General features: G+C 44.9%; 2 protein-coding genes across 5 annotated transcripts in view; both read left to right on the top strand.

Annotated features, from left to right (window-relative positions):
• Positions 1–12414, top strand: part of CLMP (CXADR like membrane protein) — a 104257-nt gene extending 91843 nt beyond the window's left edge. For 2 of the 4 annotated variants that reach the window (XM_021063025.1, XM_021063023.1), the window contains 5 exons: positions 4702–4903; positions 6209–6376; positions 6850–6972; positions 8522–8678; positions 9214–12414. In XM_021063025.1, coding sequence (XP_020918684.1) covers positions 4702–4903; positions 6209–6376; positions 6850–6972; positions 8522–8678; positions 9214–9511 — 948 coding nt within the window. In that variant the 3' untranslated portion in view covers positions 9512–12414. The remainder of the gene's footprint in view (positions 1–4701; positions 4904–6208; positions 6377–6849; positions 6973–8521; positions 8679–9213) is intronic. The other 2 variants (XM_021063026.1, XM_021063024.1) reach the window with 1 other exon arrangement.
• On the top strand, positions 15621–20103 carry HSPA8 (heat shock 70kDa protein 8). The gene is given in 9 exon segments (NM_001243907.1): positions 15621–15690; positions 16420–16629; positions 16918–17123; positions 17342–17494; positions 17582–18137; positions 18334–18536; positions 18766–18964; positions 19169–19401; positions 19686–20103. Coding segments are annotated over 8 exon segments (1941 nt in total). The 5' UTR covers positions 15621–15690; positions 16420–16424; the 3' UTR covers positions 19872–20103.

The following is a 20434-nucleotide window of genomic DNA, read 5'->3' as shown; positions in this document are numbered from 1 at the left end:
TGTGAGTTTGGCCAACATAAAAAAAGAAGAAGAGCAGAAGGGAAATATGCTGGTTTGTGACAATATCTGTCTGGGTATGATGGCTACCTCTGGATTAGAGTTGCTCTGGGAAAGGGAATTTATGGACACTTAAATTCTTTTGGGAGGCTCTGCTTTTAGACAGATAAGGGATTTCAGGAGCTCAGATGTCTTCAGCTGAAATTAATCATTACGCATATGCAAAGTGGCACATTTGGGGGTGGCAGATTCTGGTCCCCAACAGCACATAAAACTCATTGTTTTGTATTGTTATCATCTCTAGAACAGTGCCAAGTGTAGAGTATGTTTTCAACTAATGTTAATTGAATAAAGAACCCTAGCCAAAGACAGTCAAGGGTAACAGATGTATCTAAAATTGGAATGGCCTGAAGAATCTCTAGGACAATGCCCAGAATTGTAGAAAGGGGATCCCGCAACTGGTTTGCTCAATGTCTTGTCTTTCACAATTTCCCCTCACATAAAAATGGTGCCAAGGGATTCCCAGGAAGCTCAGCAGGTTAAAGAATCTGGCATTGTCACTGCTGTGGCTGAGGTCACTGCTGCGGCACAGGTTTGATCCCTGGCCCTGCCTGGAACTCCCTCATACCATGAGTATGTCCAAAAAAAAAAAAAGAAAAAAATGGTGCCAAGACATACTATGGATAACAGCCAAGAGAGCTTTCTGAGTCTGAGTGTTACATCAGGGAAGGTTTCATAAGGCGTTCAGTTGATTTAGGCCTTACTTTTTTTTTTTAAGGGCCGCACCCACAGCGTGTGGAGGTTCCCAGGCTAGGGGTCCAATCAGAGCTGTAGCCGCTGGCCTACGCCACAGTCACAGCAACTCGGGATCCAAGCCATGTCTGCAACCTAGACCATAGCTCACAGCAACGCCTGCTCCTTAATCCGCTGAGGAAGGCCAGGGATCAAACCCTCAACCTCATGGTTCCTGGTCGGATTCATTTCCGCTGTGACACAATGGGAACTCCTGATTGAAGTTTTAAAAGGAGGAAGAGGGATTCTTTATGTGGAGAGATTGAGAAAAGGGAGTTTCTAAGTGGAAAAATGCAGCAGACAAGGGCATGTGAGTACAAAGAAATCACACCTATGAAAGCAAGGGAAATAATGTAAGGTGATTGCACCCACTAAATAGGAAACGAGTTTTGAGGTGGCAATGCAGAGGTCATTTTGATGACCCTGGACTGAATCTGATCATCATTCAGAGGTGGTGGGGAGCCATGAGAGCTTTTTGGTCTGGAAAAGAGCTAGTGTGAGTTTTCCATTAATATTAACTGAGCTTTAACTTTCATTATTATATAGGGTAGATTGGAGAGGACAGATGTCTGTAGTGGCCAGGCCACTGGAAATATAAAACTGGAGCTCAAATATGTGTTGGCAAAAGAGATATCAGAATTATCACAACAGGGGCAGTGGGTGAAGGGAGGGGGGCAAAATTGAATACTGAAAACATTTTAATGTATTATCAATTACAGTGTTTACCTTAATTTTCTCTTCTCCCCACAAGACTGTGAGGTCCTCAGGGTAGGAACTGTGTCTACTCCTCTTAGGTGGGCAATCCGACATGGCTTGCTAGGGGCCACCAAAACTCTCATCAGACCTCCAAGCTAGAAAGCTGATCCCTCCCCCAACAATGAGCTGCCTTGGAGACCAATTAAACTTAAACATGTCATTTGTCATGGGATGTTCCTTTGCAACTTCCCCCTACCCCCTACCCCAAACCATTACCTACATTCCTAAAGAGACTGCCTCTCATGAATACTGACTTAGCCCAAGAACAAACCGGTGCTAAAAATAGAAACTACCCCTTTTCCTACATAACTAACTGCTCCCTAAGCCTTGGGGAGCCTGAGTTCCCTCTCTCAGTGCTCCTGGCCAATCTGTGGGTCAGTAAAACTCACTTAAAGTCTCAGTGCTCCAGCCTCCTGCCTTTTCTTTGATTCTCCACTCTAACAATTCCTGCTCATTTTCTTGCGCCTGGCACTGTCCCTGGCATGTGAACTCAATACATATTTCCTGAAGAAAAAGAAACTGCAGAGAGGGGAGAAAATGCTTTTTTCAGAAGGATGGTAAAGGCAAAATGGATGGTCCTGAAAGGTTTTGTTAGAATGGTAGAAGAATTTATGACCATTTTATTGGATGGCTTCAAATCTTTTCAGGAAAGTATTTCCTGAGTACAGAGCTTCCCGTGGTTGAGGATGGGGTTAAGGGCTTAGAGTGAAACCACTTGGAACAGCTGGGGCAGGAACCAAAAATATGCTTGGGGGACTCCTGTCTGCTCACATGCCTTTTTCAGTGCCCTTCAGTGTTTCTGGAATGCCCCTCTGGCAATCTCCTCCCTGCCTCTCTCATCTCTTATTTAGTCTACTCATCTTTCAAGGCCTGACTCTAATGCCACCAACTTTTCTAGGATGTTCTCTTTGATACTGTTTCAAGTTAACCATTCCTTTTTCTGTGTTTATACTTTTTTTTTCTTTTCCTTTTCTAGGGCTGCTCCTGCGGCATATGGAGGTTCCCAGGCTAGGGTTCTAATCGGAGCTGTAGCCGCCAGCCTATGCCAGAGCCACAGCAATGCGGGATCCGAGCCACGTCTGCGACCCACACCGCAGCTCATGGCAACGCTGGATCCTTAACCACTGAGCAAGGCCAGGGACCGAACCCGCAACCTCTTGGTTCCCAGTTGAATTCGTTAACCACTGCTCCACGACGGGAACTCCTGTGTTTATACTTCTCCCTTTGTTAATCCCACTAGATTATAAATTACTTGAAGAGGGTTTTACTCATTGAATAAGCTTCCTTCTGACCTGATGGGGAGCAGTCATTCCATAAATGTGTGCTGATGTTTACATCACTAAGTTTAGGAATACGATCCCTAAGTGGCAGGGAGGGCAAAACTGAAGTTATATGACTTGAAGTCTTGGTAGACTAGATCAGCATGGTTTTTGTGATTAATAGGTGATAGACTAAGAGAACCAAGAAAACGTTAAAGAACTAGGGCTGGTGATGCGGGCAGATGTAAATTCAGTAAAAAGTGTGATTATTTTTTTCTGTTTGGGGAAATCTAAACTTTGGTCTCCCTACCAAAATAAGCTCACGTGTATTTTATGGAAGGAAAGGGCATAGTTTTTTCCCACCTAACTTACTCTGTTTTACAAATTTTTTGTATTTTTCAAAAATTTTATTGGAGGAGTTCCCGTCATGGCTCAGTGGTTAATGAATCTGACTGGGAACCATGAGGTTGCAGGTTCGATCCCTGGCCTTGCTCAGTGGGTTAAGGATCTGGCGTTTCTGTGAGCTGTGGTGTAGGTTGCAGATGTGGCTCAGATCCTGCATTGCTGTGGCTGTGGCTGTGGTGTAGGCTGGCGGCTACAGCTCCGATTGGACCCCAGCCTGGGAACCTCCATATGCTGCGGGAGCAGCCCAAGAAATGGCAAAAAGACAAAAAAAAAAAAAAGGTTATTGGAGTATAACTATCGACAACACACCTAACTTACTCTTACTGATCAACAGTGAAGCCAAAAGAAGCAGGAAAGCCAGCAATGACTCCTTCAGTATTAGACCTGGATTTTAACTACTAACATCTTTAACTTCGGCTGGATTCCAAACTTTTGTAAAGATAGGAGTTCCCGTTGTGGCTCTGCAGGTTAAGAACCCTACTAATATCCATGAGGATATGGGTTCAATCCCTGGCCCCGCTCAGTGGGTTAAGGATCTGGTATAGCTGTGATCTGCAGTGTAGGTCATAGACACGGCTTGGATCTGGCATGCAGTGGCTGTGGCACAGGCTGGCAGCTGCAGTTCCACTGTGCCCTTTAGCCTGGGACCTTCCATACGCCACAGATTTGACCCTAAAAAGGGAAAAACAAAAAACAAAAAAACTCTTGTAAAGACAAAACACATTTTTTCATTTCATATTTTCTCCTTTACTTCCAAACTTTATGGAAGAACAGTTTATGAGCAGCAAATGAATGCGGTTGGGAAAAGGAGAGGTCACTGTGGTAACCAGAATAATGAACAGGATGTTCAAATCCCAGTTCTGCACCTGCCTGTGAAGTGGGGATAGATAAAGCCTACTTGGAAACACTGTGTGAGACATAAACTCCATGTAAAAGCACTTAGCACAGGGAGTGTATGTACTTTGACCAGATCACGTGCAAGTGGTAGGAACTGCGAAAGTGAGGAAGATGGGCGGGGAAAGGTAAGTCTCCTCCCCTTTACCCTCCCCTCTCTCAGTTCTCCTCAGAGGCCACTCTGGAGACGGTTCTGTGCATGTCCTTCTTTCCTGGATTTGGCTATGAGACCTTGAATCTGAAACTCAAATTTAGAGTCTCTTACCTGTAAACCAGCTATAATGGAAAAAAATAAAAATCATTTATAAAAAGTTTCTTACCTATAAAATGGAAAGGGTTCTAAGCATTTAATGAAACAATTACTATTTTATAGTTTAAATGCTACCAGATATCAAGTGTTTTTATTCCTAGAAGGAGAAGGAAGGCCTGGACAAACCTACTGTATTTAACTATTTAGAACAGAGCTCTCCTGGACCCTTGGCATTGGCCCCAGTCTTGACTGCTTTGTTCCATTATGAGATTCCCTTTCCTCATCTTGACCTCATCAGCAGAGCAAGACTGAGAGCCACACAGCTTGACTGCCTCATCTGTCCCACAGGTGATCACCTACTCCAGCCGTCATGTCTACAGTAACTTCACTGAGGAACAGAAGGGCCGAGTGGCCTTTGCCTCCAATTTCCTGGCAGGAGATGCTTCCCTGCAAATTGAGCCTCTGAAGCCCAGTGATGAGGGCCGGTACACCTGCAAGGTGAAGAATTCAGGGCGCTATGTGTGGAGTCATGTCACCTTGAAAGTCTTAGGTAAGATAGAGTGTCCTGGTAAATGCCCTGGTATCTTAAGAGCGCTATGTGTGGAGTCATGTCACCTTGAAAGTCTTAGGTAAGATAGAGTGTCCTGGTAAATGCCTTGGTATCTTATTATTATTGTTATTGTTATTTGGCCACAGCTGTGACACGTGGAAGTCCCCTGGGCCACAGCTGTGACGATTCCAACTCCTTATCCGCTAGGCCATCAGGGAACTTATCTTATTACGGAAGTCTCTGCAAGGGACAGGCAAATGCACTACGGTGGGACAAAACTTCTTGTTTAGTACTTTGTACTATATAGAGGTCACCCAGTCTAGTTCCCCGAAAGTGTGTATTTTGTATTTTAGCCATAATGAAATTTTAAAAAGCAATCACGATTTTCCATGGTAGCCCCTTACAAAATTTAAATATCCTCTAATGTTTAAATAGGACCCTTATATTTAACAAATTTCTCAGATCTGATTCAAATCTGTTTTTTTTCTGTTTTGACAGCAAGAGCTACTGCATTCTATTTAATTGCTTCCAAGTTAATGAGCTTCTGTCCATTTTAGTATTAGTAAAATCACGCTCAACTTTCCTAGAATTTTGAACTATTAAAGTTTCTCTTGGGAGCTCGCTGGTGGTCTAGTGGTTAGGACTCAACGCTTTTCACTGATGTGGCCAAGGTTCAGTCCCAGGTCTGGGAACTGAGTTCCCACATCCAGCCTCTGCATGCCTCAGCCGAAAGAAAAGTTTCTTCTTTGAGAAGTGATAAGTGAGCTTCTGGGGCAGCCTCCAACAATTACAACAGCACCTCTGAAAGCTGCTGGAATTGGGTGGATATGTTCACAGGGGATGGAAGCGAGTATATTCAGGGGTGGTGTAAAGCGTGGCAAGGTACCAAAGGGCTGGTGAAGCCTCACTCAACATCGATCATATGGCTGGAGAAACAACAGGATATAGTTCTTCCACTGAATTGGATGCTTGGGGATCTTTGATTCTTTTTTTTTTTTTTTTTTTGCTTTTTAGGGCTGCACTTGCAGCATATGGAAGACCCTAGGCTAGGGATCCAACTCGGAGCTGCAGCTGTTGGCCTATGTCACAGCCACAGCAACGCTTGATCCGAGCCACATTTGTGACCCACACCACAGCTCATGGCAACACTGGGTCCTTAACCCACTGAGTGAGGCCAGGGATTGAACCCGCATCCTCATGGATACCAGTAGGGTTCGTTTCCGCTGAGCCACAACAAGATCTCCCATATATATATATATATTGTACACACATATATTGTTTTTCTTTTTCTTTTTTTTTGGCCAGTGAGACCATCAAAGCCCAAGTGTGAATTGGAGGGAGAGCTGACAGAAGGAAGTGACCTGACCTTGCAGTGTGAGTCATCCTCTGGCACAAAGCCCATTGTGTATTACTGGCAGCGAATCCGGGAAAAGGAGGGAGAAGATGAGCATCTGCCTCCCAAATCAAGGATTGGTAAGTCATCTTTCTACCCATCTGTTGAGACAACAGGACAGTACTCTCTCCATGAATTCTAAATCTGGCTTTGTCAGCAACTCACAAGGTGACCTTGAATACACTGCTGGACCTCTTTGAACTTCCATTTTTCATTCCTAAATGAAGACAGGAAAAATCTGTCTTTTCTTCCCTTAAATGGCAAAAATATAAGTGGTGAAGAAATTAGGAATGCATGTACTATATAAATCCATTATAACTAATTACTGTGTTTACTGTCCTTTAAACGTTCAGAATCTTTTGTAACTTTTGAGAAATGCACTACAATTCAAAAGAATGTTCACCTTCCTTTCCACATTCCAGAAAGGGATCAATTCTATCATCTCATCCTTACCAAACTGTATTATAGAATCTTAGGTCAATGATGCAATGAAGTGAATGATAACTATAGACTCTGTCACTGGGGAATCACAATCACTTTTCTGCCTGTGTAGACTACAACCACCCTGGACGAGTGCTGCTGCAGAATCTCACCATGTCTTCCTCCGGGCTCTACCAGTGCACAGCGGGCAATGAGGCTGGGAAGGAGAGCTGTGTGGTGCGAGTGACTGTACAGTGTAAGTGGCCAAAGGGCTGGTTTGGTTTTGTCTCTATACTGTGGTTGGCGTAAAATTTTTTTTTGTCTTTTTAGGGCCAAACCCATGGCATATGGAAGGTCCCAAGCTAAAGGGCAAATTGGAGCCACAGCAATGCAGGATCCGAACCACATCTGCAACCTACACCACAGCTCATGGCAACGTCAGATCCTTAACCCACTGAGCAGGGCCAGGGATTGAACCTGCATCCTCATGGATACTAATCAGATTTGTTTCCACTGAGCCACGATGGGAACTCCCTAAAATATTTTTATTGTTATTTTAAAATCTTTTTATTGTTATTATTTTTAGGGTTGCACCCGCAGCATATGGAGGTTCCCAGGCTAGGGGTCCAACCAGAACTGTAGCTGCTGGTCTATGCCACGGCCACAGCAACTCGGGATCTGAGCTGAGTCTGCAACCTACAACACAGCTCATGGCAACGTCAGATCCTTAACCCACTGAGCGAGGCCAGCGATCGAACTCATGGATGCTAATCGGGTTCATTAACTGCTGAGCCACAACAGGAACTCCCTAAAACATTTTTAATTTTCTGGTCTTTTTGTCTTTTCAGAGCTGCACCCATGGCATATGGAGGTTCCCAGGCTAGGGGTCCGATTGGAGCTGTAGCCGCTGGTCTACACCACAGACCAGCAACTTGGGATCTGAGCCACGTCTGCGACCTACACCACAGCTCACAGCAATGCGAGATCCTTAATCCACTGAGTGAGGCCAGGGATTGAACCTCCGTCCTCATGGATGCTAGTCAGGTTCGCTAACCACTGAGCCACGACGGGAACTCCTAAGATATTTTTAATCACAACTAAAAGTCAGGTCAAAATCTTTATTTCCAGAAAGACATGGCTATCACTGAAATAAATTCAGTAGTTGTCAAGGACTATTCAACAGCTGTAGCTAACTCTGTATTTACAAGTATGTGTGAATTTTCCAGCCCCTTAAAGAAACGTGTTATATCCAGGAGGGGATCAAATGTAAGTTTCCCTTACAAACAGTTAACTTCTACTGCTTTCAGAGCTTCTCCTGTGCCTGTTGTTTCTCAAAAAATAATCAGCTTTGGAGTTCCCATTGTGGCTCAGCAGGTTAGGAACCTGACTAGTATCCATGAGGATGTGGGTTTTATCCCTGGCCTTGCTCAGTAGGTTAAGGATCCAGCAATGCTGCCAGCTACAGTGAAGGCTACAGATGTGGCTTGGATCTGGTGTTGTGGTGGCAGCAGCTGCAGCTCAGATTCGACCCCTATGTCAGGAACATCCATAATGCTGCAGGAGTGGCCCTAAAAAGAAAAAAAAAAATCAGCCTAAAATAATCCTAATGTGAACAAGGCAGATTTTGGGGTGACAGACTCTACTCCCCTTCAATATCAAGACAGATAGTCATACACCAAGAAAGGATAAATAGAGAACTCAAGAGGACAGATTTAAAGATCTGGAAACACTCATTTTTATCCAGAGCTGATGTTTTGTAAGTCCATGTATTTCTTAGCTTATGTTTGGTTTTCCTTTTGCTTTTGTTTCTGAGAAAACAGATGTACAAAGCATCGGCATGGTTGCAGGAGCAGCAACAGGTATGGTGGCTGGAGCCCTGCTGATTTTCCTTGTGGTGTGGCTGCTAATCCGAAGGAAAGACAAAGCAAGATATGAAGAAGAAGAGAGACCAAATGAAATTCGGTAAGCTTCTTGCAAAATCCTCTTCCTCAACTAGGCTGCCTTTCTAAGGTCAGCTCCATAAGGAATAGCCAATGAAAATATCCATTTCCTCTTGACCATGACTTTGTTAAAAAGATTAGCAGTTCCAGCCAGAGACAGATCTGGTGTATTTTGACCTTCTTGTGCAACACAGACTTAGAGAAACTTTGCACTAGTTCTGATTCCCTTCTATTTATAAAGGGCGTGCAGTAAAGAATGGGCCTAGCCTGCAGGCCATGAAAGGGTTTATGCAGACAAGCCCCAACTCAAGGGGAGTGCTGTCTAGACATCCAGGGGTGAGTGCCCGTTCTCCCAAGAGTAACAGGGTCAACCATTTGGGCCCAGGACATTGGGGGCGGGAGTGTCCCTATTTCCGTAAGTGGCTGCCCTCTAATAGAAATCCGAGTTTCCAGCTTGAGGAGTTGGTCCCATAGCCTCAGAAAGCAGCAGCCACAGCGGGAGCTTTCACAATCCCATGGTGCTAACTAACATTTATCTCTCTGATTTTTCCCTTCAGAGAAGATGCTGAAGCCCCGAAAGCCCGCCTCGTGAAACCAAGTTCCTCTTCCTCAGGCTCTCGGAGCTCTCGCTCTGGCTCCTCCTCCACTCGCTCCACGGCGAACAGTGCCTCCCGCAGCCATCGGACACTGTCCACGGAAGCTCCCCGGCCAGGGCTGGCCACCCACGCATACAGCCTTGTGGGGCCAGACGTGAGAAGTTCCGAACTGAAGAAAGCCCACCATGCTGCCCCGACCAGAGCAGAAACCACCCCCAGCACGACCCCCAGCCAGAGCAGAGCCTTCCAAACTGTCTGAGTTAGAGTGGACCTGACACCCATCCTTTCCCGGGAGTCAGGATCTTAGGACTCTTCTAGTCATTAAAGCTCAGTCACCAGCCACACAACCCCCTTGAACCAAATGAGTGGTCATTTAAGTAGCATCGACCACTGTATGGAACAGACTCACAGGAACACCTTCCTTATGACACCAAAAAGGAAAAGGATGTAAGCTGATCATCTCCAAAAAGGCATCTCACTGTGCCTTCAGACCAGACTCGGGGGAAGGTAGGGGCCCAAAGCTGTGTATTTGGGAACCAGGACCTATGGTGAGAACAGTTGGGGAAAGGGGAAGTGAACACAATTAGAACTTCTCACTTGGGATGTTTTGTATCAACACTTTAAATTCATCATTGTCAAGAAGAAATATGGTGTTGTTCATAATGTTTCTATGCATTTCTGCAAACCTACTGGATTATTATGATTATTCAGAGTCAAGCAGAACCCACAGCCTTATATTACACCTATCTGCACCATGAGAGACTCTAAAAAGGGAAGTATGTCTCTTCTATCCTGATTTGACTTCATTTATCATAAAGTTTGGATATTAATTTCAAGAGAAGTTGAAATAGTGGGAGATGGAGAAGAATGATTGTTTTTCCCACTCTATCCATTGCTAATCTTCCTCATACCAAACCATAAAAGAACTGAAAAAGGAAGTCCAAAATATGTAACTAATGACTGAAAAACTTTCCATCATAATTATGTTCAGAGGGTCATTGACAGATACCAGCAATATATACTGGAGCAACTGTGGATTCTCCCTCAAATCAAAGGTCTCTAAGGACTTTCCTGCTGGCTATCTCTGGAGCAAAAAAAAAAAAACCATCCCTCCGGATCACTTAAGCATGTCCTTAGAATGAAGTCTAGAAAGATCTTTTAAGGATGCTACAAGATCATCTGACATACTGCTACAGTCTCTTCTTTCTGAGAACATATGAAATGAGAATTTCAAGACTGACTGGAGATTAGATCAATTTTTTTTTAAATGTGACAAGGAGTGGCATCATAAGTTCAGAACTTCACCAAACTTGGAGCTTCTTTCACGTCTTTCACTTTAGGAGGATGTGAACCTGGGACTTTTGTTGATTCTAGGCCATAAATTATCAAAAAGATCAGGGACTGTAGTTCCCATAGTGGCTCAGTGGTTAACGAATCCGACTAGGAACCATGAGGTTGCTGGTTCGATCCCTGGCCTTGCTCAGTGGGTTAAGGATCTGGCATTGCCGTGAGCTGTGGTGTAGGTTACAGACACGGCTCAGATCCCGCATTGCTGTCTCTGGCGTAGGCCGGTGGCAACAGCTCCGATTCGACCCCTAGCCTGGGAACCTCCATATGCCACAGGAGTGGCCCTAGAAAAGGCAAAAAGACCAAAAAAAAAAAAAAAAAATCAGGGACTGCCAAAGTTTCCTGATGGCACTGCATGGATGTCTTAACATTCCCTCCTGAAAGGCTGAGACAGAGGAATTCTGCATTTTCCCAGTTTAGCCTCTAAGGAAGCCTAGCTCTGGGGTGGAAGGAAAGGAAATTAACATTTAGGGAAGAGATGGTGAAGATAACTAGTGGGTGGCAGGAGAGATCTGGGTTAGTGCCTGTTAAATAGTGTCAGCGTCTTGGAAAGAAAGTGCAGAAATGATTCACTAGGAGAGCTCTCAGAAGAGCTGACTCATAGAAGAAAGGTGTCTGAAAAATAAGAACCTCCAGTAGAATAACTTGCCTTTTTAATAGTTTTGACCACTCTGATAGTCAAATTCATTTGATGACAAGAATGCCAAACCTAAAATAGCCCTTCAAGGACTCTAAAGCAAATGTCCACAGATCACCATTGGTAGAGCAAAACATTTCTTACTATTAAAAGGGCAGCAGGCTACAAGAAAGAAAAAGTAGTACTGAATATGGTGATGAAAGCCATTTCTAAAATGGGAATCAGGTGCTTAAAGGGAAAAGGTTGATCCAGGATTCTGTCCCATTTCTCTGATTTTCATCTCTACATCTACATCTCATATAGCACAAATGCCATTTTCTTCCAAAATCCTTTAAGAAATAGGGGTTTACCCTTGAGTGAAAGTTTCATCTTGAGTTTTTTCCTCCTCTAAAAAAAGTTGGGCCATAAGAAACATCAAGGAAGTAATGTAAAGAATACCTGCTATTAGTTTAAGAAGGCTAGCATATTCAGAATGCTTCTTATACTACACTGCCTCATTGTAACATATAATTCCTTACTTCACTTCTTTATTCTTCTGATAGTGTGGTATCCAGGCAACAGAGCACTTCTGCTATGTAATTCTGAGATTTCCCATTCCTAGAGTACCTGAGCCAACGACTAGGCTTTGGTGGCTCCAGCTGTACCATCACTTGCACTTTGCTCTTAGCATTATTTATTACCTCTGAGCCTAAGGATTTCTGCCTATACCTCCAAAAGCCAGAATCAGTCCCCTTTGCACGAAAAGGTTTAGATTATTTGAACATGTTAGTTATTAGGAAACTAAAATGCCACTGAATATCCAGATTATTTTGGAAATCAGTTCACACAGGAAATCTACAAAAATGTCACAAAACAACCTGAAATCTGAGAAATTCTAGGAATCCAAGATTCTGGGAGATAAGGTGCTAAAGTCTCAGCCATGACAGTGCCCTTCTCCTTCAGTCAGGCTTTTGGGTTCAGATACACAGGTGTGAAGATAAAGTCTGAGCCACTACTGGTTTCAAACTGTATTCTATTAACTTTGCAAGTCAAATAATATGATCTTTAATATAAAACAGAAAAGGATAAATCATGTAAGAAAAAGTGTTTGTAGGAAGAGATACAGATGAAATGATGAGGATGTTTAGAGAATAACCATTCAATAAAATATGAACACTAAACTTACAATTGTAAAATAAGGAAGTGGTGTCTGTTGTTACACTGTATAAAAACAATTTCAGAACTGCCATTACAAAAAGACATACATAACTTTGCCTCATTTCTGGTGGTAAGCTGTTTATATTTCAACTTCTAATTGGGACTATGTTTGATCACAAAAACCAAATATTTATTACAGATGCATCTGTATCAGCAATTTAAAAATAAATAAGTAAAGGTGATACTGTAGGAAAGGCTGAATCTCATATAACCTGTGCTGGAAATTTACTTATTAGCTTGCTGCCAAGTGAAGAACAGAAGGACTCAGACTGAATATGATCTATTATTTATTGATTTCAGTCATAAATGCATGCAATACTTTTTTTCTCACAAAGCAAGATACTAAGTAGTATGGGACATACCAAATGATGACAAAGCTCATGACAGTTTCTACCCTTAAGAACTTTATCAAAATAACAAATAATATTTGCCAAGCAAGTATTTTATGCCAAGGTAAGGTGCCAACAAAGAAGTATACACTGGAGTTCCCGTCATGGCACAGCGGAAGCGAATCCAACTAGGAACCATGAGGTTGCAGGTTCGATCCCTGGCCTTGCTCAGTGAGTTAAGGATCTGGTGTTGCTGTGGCCGTGGTGTAGGCCAGTAGCTGTAGCTCTGATTAGACCCCTAGCCCGGGAACCTCATTATGCCACGGGTGGGGCCCTAAAAAGTGGGGAAAAAAAGTACACACTAAGGGGCTCAAGTAAATCTGAAAAGTAAACACTGAAATTCAAATAAATCTGAAAAAAAACTTCAGAGAATTAAAGGAGGTAATATATGCAAAGCACTCAGAACAGAGCTCAGCATGTAACAGGATCCCAAAATGTTAATGACACTATTCCCCATCAGACACCCAGTCTTCAGACTCCTCCACTCTGCAGCCCCAAGCACTCAAACTTTTAGTTCCTGAATGGGTTTGAAACCCTGTGCATGTGAAGAGGTAGAGATAGGACATTTATCATAATCTCAACTTTATATATTGAAAGCAACCAGAAACAAAGGTTCTCTGTTCAGCTTTCTTTAATCTCTGCTGTTTGGCAAAGTACACCAAACCCCTGGACTGGGGCCCCAGTTCTATTTTCCACTAGTTCAGTGGTTCAAATGTTGTAGGTAATTCAGAGGTTATAAAGCTGCAAAATGTAGTGGTTCAGAGATAGTACTGATAAATCGTGTGGGGAGAGGAAGACTGCAGATGCTGAAGAAAACTGAAAGAAGCCTCCCGCAGTACACATCTTCCTCTTTCCACACTTTGAGTTACACGTGCTTCCACAAAGAAAATTACTACTTAAAAAAAGACTTAAGAATCTGGAATCAAGAGCTGAATTCCATTGTAACTCAGCCAGCTGTTTATCTTCCCACAAAAGACATCTCTGAACCTCATTTATCTCCTAACACAGGAATGAATGATACATAGCTCAGAGAATTGTTTTAAAAGACTAAATGAGGTAGCAAATGAAAGCACTCTGTACACTGTGAAAGCATCATGTAAAACGAACTTCTTGAGAGATGGGGAGGCATTAGGTATGTTCCTCAACAGACTCAAGCCCACATTCCCTCCCAAAAGGCAAATACCCTTTTTATCAAACATTTGAGTCTAACTCCAGGCTCTACTGGCTTTGACAAGGACAAGTCATCCTCACTTTTCTAACAGCCTTTCTGGAAGTCTGGAGACCTTTCTAATTCCAGTGATGCCGATAAAAGTTCTAGATAGTCTTAAAAAAACCTTTTCTCCTATCCGTGCCCACACACATACTAAATGGGTTTATTACTTGCCCTGCCTGCCTGAAAGAGCACGTAGGAAAGCCTTCATGGTACTAAGAAAGGCTCTCAGAAGCCTTTAGAATGACAAGGCCCCAAACACCTGCCACCAGACAGAATTGAAAATTCTAGGTCCACTGCTTTGTACACTAGACTCCTTCAGTGATGTTTTCAAGGCATCTCTGCCTGGCCTCTCTTTTAGTTTCTGACGAAAATCAAAGCAGATAGCTATTCCCTCCTGTTACTGAAAATAAAAGGCTCAGGAAGCCTAAATCAAGGACACAAAGCTACCGGAACCAAAGTTCCTAACGTCTGGTTCATTTACAAAGAAAAAACTCGCCACCTTTTCTTCCTTTAAAACAAGTAACAGAGAAGAACGGGGCTCGGTCGGGTGGAGGAGGGGCTGAGAAAAGAAGCCGAATCTATTCTCCGCGGGATACCGGAGGTAACCGAGGCCTTCGAGAAGCGTGCTTGGCCATTTACTTTGCTGAGGGTCTCGACACAGGCTAGTGGGCTAAGAAATCGAGCCTCTCCAACCTGTGTCGGGGTCAGACGGCCTCCAGCTGCCACAGAGAACGGACGGCCGCGGGGGCCTGCCACGCTACCCTGCCGCACCCTAGGCAGAGGCGGGACCGGCGGCGGCAGCCGGGCAGCTCCTTCCTTCCCCAGATCTGGGTGTCCCGGCCGAATTTACCCCGGCAGCGCCCCGGGGTCGGAACCTTCGGCCCTGTCGCTCACGGTCATCCCTAGACCAGCGTCACGCCGGTCACGAAATGTGCGGATGTGGAGTCCGGGAGAGCCTGGGGGACAGTCTATATATCCGGAGTGGGTGTCGGGGAAGAGAATGAGGACCTGGTGGGGGAGGGGCGCAACAACCTTCGCGGCCATTTTGTCCTCGCTCCACTTCCGTCTTCTCTCCCGGCGGCTGGAGTCGGACCCCTCCCTGCAGGCCGAGCGCTTACCCTCCCCGGGTTCCGCACTGAGCCAGATCGCTGTCATTGGTTGACTCCAAGTTGGCCCGCCCCTCTTCCTCCCCCTCCTTCCGTTCCCTCCCGCCCGCGCTTTCTGGGGGCGCATGCGCAGAGGCGGACGCGCTCTTCCCCGCCCCCCGCTCCCCCCCACGGGGTGACTGAGGACTCCCGCGCGCGGGCTCCGTCGGCCCCACCCTCCCTTTCCCCCGGGCCGTTCAGAGAGCGGGGGCGAGAATGAAAGTTCCAGAACGCTGCGGTGAGTGCGTCATCCGAGGCGGGGCGTGTTGCGGAAGGAAGGGGGAGGTGCGAGGAGTCAAGCCGGGTTCGTCATTGGGGCTTGCGGAGGTAACCGCCCGCCCATTGGCTGAGGCAGCAATGATGGGCACCGGCAGGGGCGGGCCCCTTCTGGAAGGTTCTGAGGCCGGGTATAAGAGATAGGGCGACGGGCGGAAACCGGTCTCATTGAACCGTCGGGAGCGCTTCGGGTTGCGGCTTTTTTTCTCTAGCTAAACCAGGCCTACGTTTCAGGTAAGGCTTCTGAATATCTTCCAAACCTGCATTGTGCCGCCGCAGTGTGCTTCCCGCCCCAGCTTCCCTGAGTTTGTGGCGGCCTGCAGCTTTCTATCTCAGGCGGGCTGCGGGCAGCTATTATTTTGCTCGGCTGGGGAGCTTTGTTCCTGGTGGCAGGCAGTGATGCAATCGGGATAGAGGGTCGGGGCTCGGTGGGCAGGGCCGCTTTAACCAGGAAGGTGACCGCGATTGCGGCCGCACCCGGCGCGAGGAGAGAGGGGGGAAGGGGCTGCACTCCTTTGCGGGGCGTGGAGCTCGCTCCTTAATCCCGGCCGCTCCCCGTTTCCGGCGTAGACGGGTTTCTCCTAAAAGAGGAAGTCCTGATTGGCACGCGCCCAAGGCGGTGGAGGAGGATTCTCATCCTTTGCAAGGGTGGAGAAGAGGGTGCGAAAGGGGGAGGGCGAAAGTTCAGTCCAGGGCACCGGACCACGTGGTCGGCTATGGCGCAGACCCTCTTGGCAGGTGCTGTTTTCAGTCTGCGGCGGGCTCTGCGGTTGGCATGGCAGCCTTAACTGCAGCATTCCATGCTGGCTCTGACCCTGTCGCGTGGTTATTTCCGACCAGGGCAGTTTCCGAGCGATGTGTATTTAAGAGTGGTCTTGAGAGCTGATGGCGAGTGGTCTTTAAGATAGACGATCTTGGGCGCTTAATCTGGTTTTTAACGACATGGACTTTTTCTCTCCACAGCAACCATGTCTAAGGGACCTGCAGTTGGCATTGATCTTGGCACCACCTATTCTTGTGTGGGTGTCTTCCAGCACGGAAAAGTGGAAATAATTGCTAATGATCAGGGGAACCGAACCACCCCAAGCTATGTTGCCTTTACTGATACTGAACGATTGATTGGTGATGCTGCGAAGAACCAAGTTGCGATGAATCCCACCAACACGGTTTTTGGTGAGCCACTGAAATGTTAACAGCATGAGTTTTAAGTGATCTAGGCAGATTATATATAGGTAATTCTAAAAAGTCAGTTTTGAGGTATCTCAAAAACCTTGAGAATAGGGAAAGTTAGAAAATTTAAGTGAGTGGCATTTCTTCTTAAGGAAAGAATTTGAAGTATCTTCGTCAGAAGTTGAATCCATTTAATACTGAGAGGGTCTTGGTTTTAGAATGGTGGGCTAAGTTGATGGAGAGGCTGATGAATGCAGTTCAAGGTAACGGTTGTGTTTGATGCCTTAACAGATGCCAAACGCCTCATTGGACGAAGATTTGATGATGCTGTTGTCCAGTCTGATATGAAGCATTGGCCCTTCGTGGTGGTGAATGATGCAGGCAGGCCTAAGGTCCAAGTAGAATACAAGGGAGAGACAAAAAGTTTCTATCCAGAGGAGGTGTCATCCATGGTTTTGACAAAGATGAAGGAAATTGCAGAAGCCTACCTTGGGAAGGTAAGTGTATACAGTAGTACAAGGAGAAGATGTGGGTGGAGATTGCCACAGCAAGTTTGAAGGTTTACTGATAATGTGGGATTTTGGCTGATCTCAGCACAGTAGAAAAAACTATTAAAATGGGTAGGTAAACTCGAATGTTAATTATGTGAGGTATCATTGAGTGCCTGTGCAAGCAAGCAGTTGATGTGACAGGTTTTAATCTTTTGTTTTTCTAGACTGTTACCAATGCTGTTGTCACAGTACCAGCATACTTTAACGACTCTCAGCGTCAGGCTACCAAAGATGCTGGAACTATTGCTGGTCTCAATGTACTTAGAATCATCAATGAGCCAACTGCTGCTGCTATTGCTTATGGCTTAGACAAAAAGGTATGTACCAGTTTTGGCTTATCAGTCAAGATTTGAGTCATCAGAAGTACAGATAAAGGGAATAGCAAATTTGTATTTTAATTGCAGGTTGGAGCTGAAAGAAACGTGCTGATCTTCGACTTGGGTGGTGGCACTTTTGATGTGTCAATCCTCACTATTGAGGATGGTATCTTCGAGGTCAAATCTACAGCTGGAGATACCCACTTGGGTGGAGAGGACTTTGACAATAGAATGGTCAACCATTTTATTGCAGAGTTCAAGCGCAAGCACAAGAAGGACATCAGCGAGAACAAGAGGGCTGTCCGTCGCCTCCGTACTGCTTGTGAGCGTGCTAAGCGCACTCTCTCTTCCAGCACTCAGGCCAGTATTGAGATTGATTCCCTCTATGAAGGAATCGACTTCTATACCTCTATTACTCGTGCCCGATTTGAAGAATTGAATGCTGACCTGTTCCGTGGCACCCTGGATCCTGTGGAGAAAGCCCTTCGGGATGCCAAGCTAGACAAGTCTCAGATCCATGACATTGTCCTGGTGGGTGGCTCAACCCGTATCCCCAAGATCCAGAAGCTTCTGCAGGACTTCTTCAACGGGAAAGAACTGAATAAGAGCATCAACCCCGATGAGGCTGTTGCTTATGGTGCAGGTAATTTCCCTATGGTAGTTAGCTTTTACAAGCCTGTGCTAGTTTCGCTGTGATGAATGATTTTTAAACATTCGTAGTTTCCACCAAAAGCTTAGCTAATGATGGCACAACTTCCTTGGATGTCTGAGCGATTAAGAACTATTAATTCCCTAATGAGTTGTACCTTTTTTTATTAAAAAGTTGCTTTTTAATTTAGCTGTGCAGGCAGCCATTTTATCTGGAGACAAATCTGAAAATGTTCAAGATTTGCTGCTACTGGATGTCACTCCTCTTTCCCTTGGCATTGAAACTGCTGGTGGAGTCATGACTGTCCTCATCAAGCGCAATACTACCATTCCTACTAAGCAGACGCAGACGTTCACCACCTACTCTGACAACCAGCCTGGTGTGCTCATTCAGGTATGTTTCTGTACTGTAGGCTTGGCTTACTGCGTGAGGTGCTATAATAGCTGGGAAGATGTTTCGCTGTGATGATGGATTCCAAAACCATTCGTAGTTTCCACCAGAAATTTTGTGTTGGCTAGTTCCTTCCTTGGATGTCTGAGCGATCATTCTTCTCCAGTCAGGCTTATGCAAATTTAAAGTACAGAGCTTTCGTGTTTCTTAGTCACTTCTATTCCCTACCAAGGTTTATGAAGGTGAGCGTGCCATGACCAAGGATAACAACCTGCTTGGCAAGTTTGAACTCACAGGCATACCTCCGGCCCCACGAGGCGTTCCTCAGATTGAAGTTACTTTTGATATTGATGCCAATGGCATCCTCAATGTCTCTGCTGTGGATAAGAGCACAGGAAAGGAGAACAAGATTACCATCACTAATGACAAAGGTAAATTGGCACTGTTAATTTGTGGCATTAATAACTGGTCTTAGAGAAAGAAAATAGTTCAGATCACAATGGTTGTTTTTATAAGTGCTTTTGAGGGTGTTTAGCCAAGAGATCAAAATGGAATTGCAGGAGTGACATGGTACAGAACTGCCAAGTAGCTGATAGCTTTTAAAGCTGTGTCTAAAAGATTGGTTAATGTTACAGGTCGTTTGAGCAAGGAAGACATTGAGCGCATGGTCCAGGAAGCTGAGAAGTACAAAGCTGAAGATGAGAAGCAGAGGGATAAGGTGTCTTCTAAGAATTCACTTGAGTCTTATGCTTTCAACATGAAAGCTACTGTTGAAGATGAAAAACTTCAAGGCAAGATCAATGATGAGGACAAACAGAAGATTCTTGATAAGTGTAATGAAATAATCAACTGGCTGGATAAGAACCAGGTTTGTACTGCTGAAAGTTTGAGGGTGTAGGGTTGGGTTGGATATAGGACTTTTGGGAAAGCTTGGGTGGGTGGATTTATAGGGTCACAATGATGAATGGTCCAAAACATTCGCGGTTTCCACCAGAACCTCAGATGTTGGCAGTTCCTTCCTTGGATGTCTGAGTGACCCAAGATCTTTATATGTAGACTTATGACAGGCTTTGGCATGTCTCATGTCTTCACAATGCATCAGCCTTGAAAGTTTTATTTGAAGAATTTACGTGTAATTTTTTCCCTCTTCAGACTGCGGAGAAGGAAGAATTTGAACATCAGCAGAAGGAGCTGGAGAAAGTCTGCAACCCCATCATTACCAAGCTCTACCAGAGTGCAGGAGGCATGCCAGGAGGAATGCCTGGGGGCTTCCCTGGGGGCGGAGCTCCTCCATCTGGTGGTGCTTCTTCTGGGCCCACCATTGAGGAGGTTGACTAAGCCAAACTGGTATAGATTTAGCATTGTTCCACATGACATTGAAGGACCCAAATTTGTAGCAAATTCCATGGCAGTTGTAAAGTTGAGCTGCTATAGTAAATAACTGGGCATTCTTGATACTTGAATATGGAATATGCACAGGGAAAGGAAATTACATTGCACTTTATAAGCACTGTATTGTTAAGTGGAAAATGCAATGTCTTAAATAAAACTATTTAAAATTGGCACCATACAATTGTCTGGCTCTTTTTACAAAGGAAGTAAGGCAGCATTTGGCTTGGGGGCTGAATTTCCCCTTCTGCTGCATACCCCCCAACAGTGCCTGGGTTCAATCCGAGTTGAGTTTCTAAAGGCTTCAGAGAGGGGAAATAACGTGGATTGCTATTAACATTATTAATGATGTAACAGATAAATGTGTTTTTCCAGTGTTACAATATTAAGAGTGGAAAGCAGCATCCCAAATGATCCCTTAAATTCATTTGAGGCCAATTAGGATGAGGAAACTACCAGAGTGCCCCTAAAATCCTGTAATCTGAAAGTAGAAGCCTACTAGTTTCTAAGGT

The sequence above is a fragment of the Sus scrofa genome, chromosome 9, assembly GCF_000003025.6.
Source record: "Sus scrofa isolate TJ Tabasco breed Duroc chromosome 9, Sscrofa11.1, whole genome shotgun sequence".
NCBI classification, from domain to species: domain Eukaryota; kingdom Metazoa; phylum Chordata; class Mammalia; order Artiodactyla; family Suidae; genus Sus; species Sus scrofa.
This window is presented reverse-complemented; position numbering and strand designations above follow the sequence as displayed.